Genomic DNA, 10,718 nt, shown 5'->3' with positions numbered 1-10,718 from the left:
GTGACTAGGCAGACCTTTAGTGGGTATAAAATAAATATAGTATCATTGTTGAGAAGCTCAGTAGCTGTCTCCTGGACAAGCCCTCCTGGGCTCCCTTGGCACAGACCCGCCTCTGTAACCCAGGGTGGACGAGCATCTCTCCTTATCCTTTTTGAGGATGCCACATTCTCCGTAGGACCACCCAGCCCACTTTCCCTTGCCTTCCCAGTTTCTACTTTTGTTGATCTTCATTAGTCCAATCTCTGATTCTGGGGGTTGTGAGCAGGTAAGGGGCACTGACATATGGAAGCTGTGACCCACTTTCCACAAGAAATGTCCCCTTGACTACAAGACCAGGGTGTGGACCTAGTACTAACTTATGGCCATATTCCCACAGCTGGTCTTGGACAAATAATCTCTTTACCAAAAAAGATGACCTTTGTGGAAAACTGCTGGGTGTTTGTGTTTTCATCCATCCAACTATTCTAAGAAGAGTGAATTTTCTGATGCTGGAGTCACAAAGATAAACAAGGGAGAAATTTTCTGCTTCTCTTCTTCTAGGAAACGAAAACAGACACCAATGGAAAGTAGGTTTAACACCAGTATTTATTAGAGCAGAAAAGGAGAGAGGAAGAAAAGCAATGACCAAAACCCCCACAGCCTGAGTGGTGTGTTTCACTGGGCTGAACAAGGCTTTCCCACTAACCTCTCTCCTGTTCTAGAGGTCCCAGCTCCACCAGCCCCAGGAACAATTCCCCTTCTACTTACCCTTCAAACTGGTAGGAAGGGACCATTGAAGGGGAGGGAGGGAGGATCTACAGTTTAAGGGATTGGTTTTAATGAGCTGTTCAGGTTAGTAAAGTGAAGCAGCATAAATATTTGCCGTTAGTCCCCAACACAATCTTGCTGTGCCCACAATTCACAAGCCCTGGAGATCTCCACTCCACAACTGGAAAAGAAATGAAAGGAGGCTCATCTTGTTTCAATAGTATCCAGGCCTTTGCTCATCAAAGCACCTGCTGGAAAAGAACAAGAAGATAATGTTATGATGATGATGATGTTGCTAAAGAATGTGGTACGTATATACAATGGAATATTACTCAGCCACTAAAAAGAATAAAATAATGTCATTTTCAGCAACATGGATCGACCTAGAGATTGTCATACTAAGTGAACTAAGTCAGACAGAGGAAGACAAATATCATATGCTATCTCTTACGTGAAGAATCTAAAAGGAAATTATACAAATGAACTTGTTTACAAAACAGAAATAAAGTCACAGATTTAGAGAAGGAAATTACGGTTACCAGGGGGGAAAGATCTAGGGAAAGAATAGTCAGGGGGTTTTGGCTCCACAGGTACACACTGCTGCATTTAAAATGGATAACCAACAAGGACCTATTGTATAGCACAGGGAACTTTGCTCAACATTACTGAGCGGCCTGGATGGGAGGGGAGTTTGGGGGAGAAAGGATACATGTATATATATGGCTGAGACCCTTTGCTATCCACCTGAAACTATCACAACAGTGTTAATTGGCTGTACTCCAACATAAAATTAATAGGTTTTTTTAAAAAAATTTTTTAAAGAAAATAATGTCAATGTGATGATATGTTGATAAAGAAGAAAAAGTGGGGAGGAGGAGAGCAAGGGAAACAGCTACCAAATTGTCATTTCCTGAACACTTCCTAGCATGTGCCGGGGCAGTACTGTTTTCCACGCCCTGACTTTTTTAATGCTCTGAATAGCCATATGAGGGGCAACCCTTACGTGTTACAAATGAGGAAGCTGAGAGAAAAGTGAGGAATATTTTTTTCTGAAGTGGAGTCACAGTCAGAATGCTACACCCACCACCTCCCCGCCTCCCCAGCCGCTTCCTGGTCTTCTGAAGCGAGGCCCCCACGGAATCCTCTGTTTTGCAGGAGCCAGCCCACCACCACCGGAGGCGAGGCTGCTGCCCTGAGGCTCGCCAACCTGGAAGTCTCTCCTCTCACCTGGCCTGCACCAAGGTGACAACGGGCCCTGCTCGTGGAGTCAGTCACGACATGCCTAGCTCTGTACACATCATCACTACCCCAACTCAGAGACTCAGAGAGGGTAGGGGACTTGTCCAGGGTCACAGAGCAGAAACCCAAGAGAGCCAAACCCAAGCCCACTAGGTTCCAGGGTCTGAGGGCTTATGTACTCCGCAAGCAAGGGCTTCTGATGCTGGAGGACAAAGGTCTTAGGTGTCAGGGGAGGAACAAGTGCTGGCAGAGGAAGGAACCAGCTCAGAGCCTGGAGGGACTAAAGCTGGATGTTAGCAGAGCCCCTAGACCTCAAACACAGAACTCCTGTTCCATTCCTAGGAGAGGCTCCTCTCACTGTTCAGGAGGACCATGCCCCATCTACCCCCGGAACACACACACACAGGTCCCAGCAATACAGCGTGCAGAAAGCGTGCAGGATCTGGGACTGTCAGAAGACAGCCATATCAGCCACGGGCTGGCATGCGTTAGTCGCTTAATCACACTCAGCTAAATCCCCTATAAAACAGGATTAAGGACTTCCCTGGTGGTCCAGGGGATAAGACCCGCCTGCCAGTGCAGGGGACACGGGTTCAACAAACGGCCGGGAAGATTTCACATGCTGCGGACCCCGTAAGCCCATGTGCCACAACCACCGAACCCATGCTCTAGAGCCCAGAAGCCACAACTACTCAGCCTGAGTACCGCCACTCCTGAAGCCCGTGTGCCTAGCGCCTGTGCTCCGCAACAAGAGAAGCCTCTGCAATGAGAAGCCCGCCCACTGGAACGAAGGGTAGACCCTGCTCGTTGCAACTAGAGAAAGCCTGAGTGTCGCAGTGAAGACCCAGCACAACCAAAACTAAAAAAGGAAAGAAAAAAAAAAACAGGACTAAAACTCACGCCCTGCAATGACCCAAGGATGTTCAGAGGACCAAATGAGAGGTTTTGTGTAACAGCACCCTGAAAATTACAAAGAGCAGTCCTCTGAAGGGGGTGTTCACGTGTCTACTCACAATGGCACCGAATGAACAAGAAGGGAACAAGACGTCTGTTAATCACAGCTGATCGAGTGTCAAGTTGTGTATTCTGTCCTGCTTACTCCATCCACATGACAGAGGAGAAATGAAACTCACCCAGCTTCACCTCTGAAGGGGTTTTGCTGTGTTATCTGGCAAGAATTGGAAGGGAGCGAGGACATGGACACAGATGGACAGTGAGGGAACCAGCAAGCAGCCCCTCGCAGGAACAGAGGTGCAGTGCTCGGGTGTCCCAAGAAGGCTGAGCCATCCAGCTCAGGGGCACTGAAACGGCAGAGCCGAAGGAGGAGGGCAGACTGGGCTGGCTGGGCAGGGACCCAGGCTGGAAGGTGCGGAGGCAGTAAAGAAGGCGCTGGCAGTCTAGTGGTTAGGATTTGGTGTTCCCACCCCTGGGACCTGGGTGTGATCCTTGGTCAGAGAACTAAGATCGAGCAAAAAAAAAAGTTTCTGATCCTGGTGACAGTGGTGACCCTTGTGATGTCACCCGTCAAGCCCATGGATGTTGACGCCCCCCTGGAAAGACCCAAGTCTCAACAAGCCACACTTCTCCAGTTTTGTATTCCAGAGGGACTCTTTGTGGGTGGCAAATGAGGTCTCCTACCTCCCCTACTTGGGATCTCGTTCCTACCCTATTTGGGACCTCACCCCTCCCCTGTTTGGGGTCTCACCCCGCCCCTGTTTGGGGTCTCCTGGTGGCTCAGCAGGAGTCAGGCCCCCTGCGTGTCCCCAGTGAGCCTCTCCACCTGGTCCCCACCCACCTCTCACGCCTCGCCCCTCCCACTCTCCAACCCGGAACTAACTGACTTGCTGGTTCCTGCAGCATCATGTTCTCAAAGGCCCCCGGAGTCCTGCCTGCATTGCCCACTGCTGTCTCCCTGAAACAGAAAGCCTGGGAGAGGGAACATACCAGAGGCTGGTCCCGAGCCTCTTAGATGGGATGGACCAGGTTCCTGTCGCAGTGGGGTTTGCAGTGTGGGTTCAGCCAGTGCTCCAGGAACTGCTCCTCGGCACGGTGTTCCAGGAGGAGCAGATGGTGCATGTACTCCTGTAAAACAAAAACACATTTCAGAGAGAAGCTTTTATCCACAGTGACGGCCGAGCCGCCCCTGTGCGGGGTACAACTATGCTTCGGTGATAACGGCAGCACAGCCAGGGAGGAGAAAGCACCAGCAACCGTAAGTGCTGAAAGGGGGTGTGTCCGTGGGGGCTCATAGACACACTGATGATGGAGAGTTACATGGAACAACCACTTTGGAAAACAACCTGTTGCCTAGAATCCTGAAATGCCACTCTTTTTTATACCCTAGAGCAACGATTCTCAAATTTCATCAGGCATCAGAAGCCCCCTAGACGGCTTGTTAAAACCTACAGTTTGGGACCTCTGTAGTGGTCCAGTGGCTATGACTCCACGCTCCCAGTGCAGGGGTCTCCATCCCTGGTCAGGGAACTAGGTCACATGTGCTACCCCTGAAACATATCCCACATGCTGCTACTAAAGCCAAAATAAATAAATAAAAACAAAATTTTAAAAACCTACAGATTTCTGGGCCCCACCTGCAGAGTTTCTGACTCAGTGAGTCTGGGATGACAGTGAAGTTGCTCAGTCATGTCCGACTCTTTGCGACCCCATGGACTGTAGCCCACCAGGCTCCTCAGTCCACGGAATTTTCCAGGCAAGAGTACTGGAGTGGGTTGCCATTTCCTTCTCCAAGGGATCTTCCCAACTCAGGGATCAAACCCGGGTCTCCCACACTGCAGGCAGACGCTTTACCGTCTGAGCCACCAGGGAAGCATTTCTAACAAGTATACAGTTGTGACTGTCACTGGTCACTTTGAGAACAAGAAAAGATAAGAATGTTTACAGTAGCAATATATTTGTAGTAGCAAAATACTGGAAATGTGGGAACATTTCAAATATCCATTGATAGGAGGATGGATAAATAAATTATGGTAGGGTCACAAAGTAGAATATTACACAGGAGTGAAAATGTAATTATAATAACATACAAAAACATAGATGAGTCTTAGAAATAGCATGAGTGAAAAGAGCAATTCCAAGAAGACAATGTTTATAGTGTGACATCATTTTAATCAAGCTGAAAACATGCATAACTTAATAATATACTAGTTATGGCAGCACACATTTGTGATAGAATCATCTTTTTCAAAAGGTAAAAGATAACTATAAGAAAGTTGGAGTTGATATACTATTATCAAACAAAATAAGTTTTAAAGCCAAAAAAAAAAAATGTTACTGGGGATCTAGGGGCATTTTGTGAAAACAGCCTGGCAATTTCTTAACACAGTGTTAGTATACAAGCAAGCAATGGGAAAAATGAAAGGATACACACAGAAGTGTGTCCACAGATTTTCACAGCAGCATTATTCATTACAGTCAAAAAGTAGAAACAACCCAAATGTCCATCAACCAATGAATGGATAAATAAAATATAACATATCCGCATACAATGGAAATACTATATGGCCATTTAAAGGAATGACGCATGCTGCAACCTGGATGCACCTCAGAAATACTCTGTTAAGTTTAAAAAGCCAGTCACAAAGGACCACACATAGTGTGGTTTCATCTCCATGAAATGTGACTGGCTCTGCGTGTTGGCTGGTTGTTCGATGCTACCCGTCTCTGTGACCAGCATCACCCCACGTGGCTGGTGAGGCAGAGCTTCATCGTGCTCCTGAATCTCCTCCTCTGCCCTACCCTCCAACCCCACCAGCCAGTCAAGCCCCAGGTCTAGGAGGTGCTCCCAGATCCCGCCCCCATCGCCTTTGCGCAGCCGCAGTCCCCGGCCCTCCTGCGCGGTCCCCGCCCCTCTGGGAAGCTCTCCCTGCCTCCTGCCTCACCCCCTTCCCCTCCGCTCAACTCCAGGGGGAGGGCCTGGGGAGGGGGCGGGGACTCTGCTTTTCGCTTCTTTGTTTTTTCTTTCTCCTTTCTTTTTGATAGACATTTTTTCAGAGAAGTTTTAGTTTCACAGCAAAATGAAGCAAAAAATACAGTGATTTCCCATATACCCCACAGATGCACAACCTCCCCTATTATCAAAATCCTGCCCCAGAGAGGTGCATCTGTTACAAGAGATGAACCTACATCAACACCGCATCATCACCCAGTGTTAGTGCTGGGGTCACTCTTGGTGTTGTACATTCTGTGGGTTTAGACACATGCATAATGACACATATCCATCATTAGACTATCATACAGAATACTTTCATTGCCCTATAATTCTTTCATGTTCTGCCTGTTCATCCCTCCCTCCTCTCTAACCCCTGGCAAAAATTTATCTTTCTACTGTCTCATAGGTTTACCTTAGAAGTAGAAAAACATCTACTTCTGCTTCTTTAACTACACTAAAGCCTTTGACTGTGTGGATCATAAATAACAAACTGTGTAAAATTCTTAAAGAGATGGGATTATCAGGCTACCTTACCTGCCTCCTGAGAAATCTGTGTGCAGGTCAAGAAGCAACAGTTAGAACCAGACATGAAACAACTGACTGGTTCAAAATTGGGAAAGGAGTAGGTCAAGGCCGTATATTGTCACCCTGCTTATTTAACTTATATGCAGAGTATATCATGAGAAACACTGAGCTGGATAAACACAAGCTGGAATCAAGATTGCCAGGAGAAATATCAATAACCTCAGATATGCAGATGACACCACCCTTATGGCAGAAAGTGAAGAGGAACTAAAGAGGCTCTTGATGAAAGTGAAAGAGGAGAGTGAAAACGTTGGCTTAAAACTCAACATTCAGAAAACTAAGATCATGGGGTTGGGTCCCATCACTTCATGGCAGATAGATGGGGAAACAATGGAAACAGTGACAAACTTTTTTCTCTTGGGCTTCAAAATCACTGCAGATGGTGACTTCAGCCATGAAATTAAAAGACACTTGCTCCCTGGAAGAAATGCTATGACCAATCTAGACAGAATATTCAAAAGCAGAGAATTACTTTGCCAACAAAAGGCCATATAGTCAAAGCTATGATTTTTCCAGTAGTTGTGTATGGATGTGAGAGGTGGACCATAAAGAAAGCTGAGTGCCAAAGAATTGATGCTTTGGAACTGTGGTGTTGGAGAAGACTCTTGAAGTCCATTGGACAGCATTGAGATCAAAGTAATCAATCCTAAAGGAAATCAATACTGAATATTCATTAGAAGGACTGATATTTAAGCTGAAGCTCCAATACTTTGACCACCTGATGCGAAGAGTTGACTTATTGGAAAAGACCCTGATGCTGGGAAAGATTAAAGGCAGGAGGAGAAGGGGACGACCGAGGATGAGATGGTTGGATGGCATCACTGACTCGATGGACATGAGTTTGAGCAAGCTGCAGAAGATGGTGAAGGACTGGGAAGCCTGGTGTGCTGTAGTCCATGGGTTTGCAAAGAGTCGGACATGACTGAGCAACTGAGCAACAACAACCACTTTAATGGCAGAAAACAAAGAGGAGCTAAAGAGCCTTTTGATGAAGGTGGAAGAGGAAGTGAAAAAGTTGGCTTAAAGCTCAACATTCAAAAACCTAGGATCATGGTATCCAGTCCCATCATTTCATGGCAAACAGATGGGGCAAAAATGGAAACAGTGACAGACTTTATTTTCTTGGGCTCCAAAATCACTGCAGATGGTGACTGCAGCCATGAAATTAAAAGACACTCACTCCTTGGAAGAGAAGCTATGACAAACCTAGACAGCATATTCAAAAGCAGAGACATTACTTTGCCAAAGGTCCATCTAATCAAGGCTATGGTTTTTCCAATAGTCATGTATTGATGTGAGAGTTGGACAATAAAGAAAGCTGAGCACTGAAGAATTGATGCTTTTGAACTGTGGTGTTGGAGAAGATGCTTGAGAGTCCCTTGGACTGCAAGGAGATCAAACCAGTCAATCTGAAATGAAATCAACCCTGAATATTCATTGGAAGGACTGATACTGAAGCTGAAGGTCCAATATTTTGGCCACCTGATGGGAAGAGCTGACTCATTAGAGAAGACCCTGATGCTGGGAAAGACTGAAGGCAGAAGGAGAAGGGGATGATGAGGATGTCATTGCCAACTCGATGGACATGAGTTTGAGCAAATTCTGGGAGATAGTGAAGGGCAGAAGTTTGAGCAAATTCTGGGAGATAGTGAAGGACAGGGAAGTCTGGTATGCTACTGTTAATGGGGTCCCAAAGAGTCAGACACAAGTTAGCAACTAAATAACAACAACATTTACCTTTTCCAGAATATCTTATCATTGGAGTAATACTGTGTGTAACCTTTCCAGATTAGCATTTTTTACTTAGAAATATGCGTTTAAGTTTCCTCCATATTTTTTCATGGTTTAATAGCCCATTTCTTTTTAGAGCTCAATAATATTTCATTTTCTACATATACCACAATTTATCCATTTACCTACTGAAGGGCATCTTGGTTGCTTTCAAGTGTTGACAATTATGAATAAAGCTGTGATAAACATCTATGTACATGTCTTTGTATTGAACATAAGTTTTCAACTCATTTGAGTAAATACCAAGAAGCATGATTTCTGGGTCATATGTTAAGAGGATGCTTAGTTATGTAAGAAACCACTAGATTGTCTTTGAAAGTGGCTGCACCACTTTGCATTCCCACCAGCAGTGAACGAGAGTCCCTGTTGTCCTACATCCTCGCCAGCATTTAATCACATCAGTGTTCTGGGTTTTGGCCATTCCAAGAGGCATACAGTGGTATCTCACTGTTTAATTTGCATTTCCCTGATGCCATATGATACGAGCATCTTTTCCGATGCTTGTTTTTCAATCCATGTTCTTTGGTGAAGTATCTGTTCAGGTCTTTTGCCAAGGTAGGTTTTTAAAATCTGAATAATGAAAATGGCTTTATTGTTTTTTATCACAGGTGACACATATTACTGTTTTGAAATTATGTAAAAATTAAAAGTTATAAAGAAGAGAGTGAGAAATCCCTGCTGTTGGTTTGGTTTGGTTTTGTCTATCTCTTCATTCTGTTGCAAAGTGACTTTTTAAAAAATGTATATGCAATTGCTTCCTCTCTTAAAATACTTGAATGGCTTCCACTGGGCTAAGCAAATTCCTTGAGGTGGTTTGCAGGGTTGCTGGTGATCCTTCCTCACCCTCTTCCTGAGCCTCTTCTATCACCATCACCCCACGCAAGCTTTGTGCTCCATCTTCCCCTGGGTGGGCTGTGCTTGCTCTGCTCTCTGATTTTAGGCTATTCTCTCTGCCCAGAACACCCTGTGCCTTCTCTCTTTCCTCAGTTTAGTTCAGTCTCTCAGTCGTATCTGACTCTCTGTGACCCCATGGACTGCAGCACGCCAGGCCTCCCTGTCCATCACCTACTCCCAGAGTTTATTCAAACTCACGTCTGCCACGTCGGTGATGCCATCCAACCATCTCATCCTCTGTCGTCCTCTTCTCCTCCTGCCTTCAGTATTTCCCAGCATCAGGGTTTTTTCCAATGAGTCAACTCTTTGCATCAGGTGGCCAAAGTATTGGAGTTTCAGCGTCAGCATCAGTCCTTCCAATGAATATTCAGGACTGATTTCCTTTAGGATGGACTGGTTGGATCTCCAAGAGTCTTCTCCAACACCACAGTTCAAAAGCAATAATTCTTCGGCGCTCAGCTTTCTTTATAGTCCAACTCTCTATCTCATCCCGATCTGATTTTTCAGCCCTCAGCTTAGATGTTACTTCCTCCAGGCAGCTTCTTAGGTTCTCTGTGGCACCGCAGCTCTCTGGACAGCTTAGCAGTGACCTCTCCCGGAGAGTGGGGATTTAATTGGCCTCATCAGACTTTTTAGTGGAGGTGCTGTGTATGTTGGCTCATGTGTTGGCACATGGACTTGATGTTTCCTTTTGAAAGAGATAGAACTGACTTTCAATTTGATGGATATATGTTGTCGACACTGCCCTGAAATAAGGCTTGGTGCTGAAATTATGGGATGGGAATCACTGCAAAGTATGCATAGAATAGTCCATATGAGCACATATAGATAGCCCAAAGCCACAGGCAATTAAATCAGGGAAGTGGCATTTCACCTTATACACATAGGTGGTAATATCTGTAGAAGATAATTTTGGCAGGTACAGATCTAAAAATCCTAAATCATTAAAACCCTCCAATGGCATTGATAAAGCTTTAACAGACCGTCCAGTTTAGAACTCTTGAGTTTTTAAGTTTCAAGAACATCTTCTAGGAAGTCTACATCCTATTTTAGATATAATTTTTTTTAATTTAATGACTGTGCAAAGGAATGAATTATGAGGTGTCCAATTTTCCTGAAATGTTTTTTCTTTCCCCCAGGACTCAGGCAGTTTGAAATTGTTTTGATTATGTTATTGCTTTCATTTAAATCATCAAGATGTACTCTGTGTCCTGGGTGAGGAGTCTCTAGGACAAGCGGGGAGGGGGTGGTTGCTGGGAGGTCTCCTTGTGGGACCCAACAAGGACTCCCCAGCAGCTTGCTGGACACGTTTGTGAGTTTGGGGCTCAGCCCTGCCCTGTCTTGCCCTGTCTGCGGAGTCTTTGGCCAGAGGAATAGTCACTGGGAGGAACAGGACGGCAGCGTGGAGTCTTGTAAATGAGGAACAAGGACTTTTCAGCACACAGCTTTACTTATTCAGCTGTTCTGTATGACAGCTCCCTGAAGGAAACCCACATTGCTGTCCGCTCGCCTG

The 10,718-nt window shown here is 45.5% G+C and overlaps 1 protein-coding gene across 2 annotated transcripts in view; it reads right to left on the bottom strand.

Moving 5' to 3' along the window:
- Positions 1-567: 567 nt before the first annotated feature.
- Positions 568-10,718, bottom strand: part of C1H17orf67 (chromosome 1 C17orf67 homolog) — a 31,218-nt gene continuing 21,067 nt past the window's right edge. Inside the window, exons 3-4 of one of the 2 annotated variants that reach the window (XM_043483598.1) lie at positions 3,931-4,068; positions 568-995 (exon numbers count right to left, since the gene is read on the bottom strand). In XM_043483598.1, the coding sequence (XP_043339533.1) occupies positions 3,952-4,068 (117 nt within the window). In that variant the 3' untranslated portion in view covers positions 568-995; positions 3,931-3,951. Of the gene's footprint in view, positions 999-3,930; positions 4,069-10,718 lie in introns of both variants that reach the window. The other variant, XM_043483514.1, reaches the window with a different exon arrangement.

The sequence above is a fragment of the Cervus canadensis genome, chromosome 1 (assembly GCF_019320065.1).
Source record: "Cervus canadensis isolate Bull #8, Minnesota chromosome 1, ASM1932006v1, whole genome shotgun sequence".
Taxonomy (NCBI): Eukaryota; Metazoa; Chordata; class Mammalia; order Artiodactyla; family Cervidae; genus Cervus; species Cervus canadensis.
Note: the sequence above shows the minus strand (reverse complement) of the source record. Positions and strands in the feature narration are given on the sequence as shown.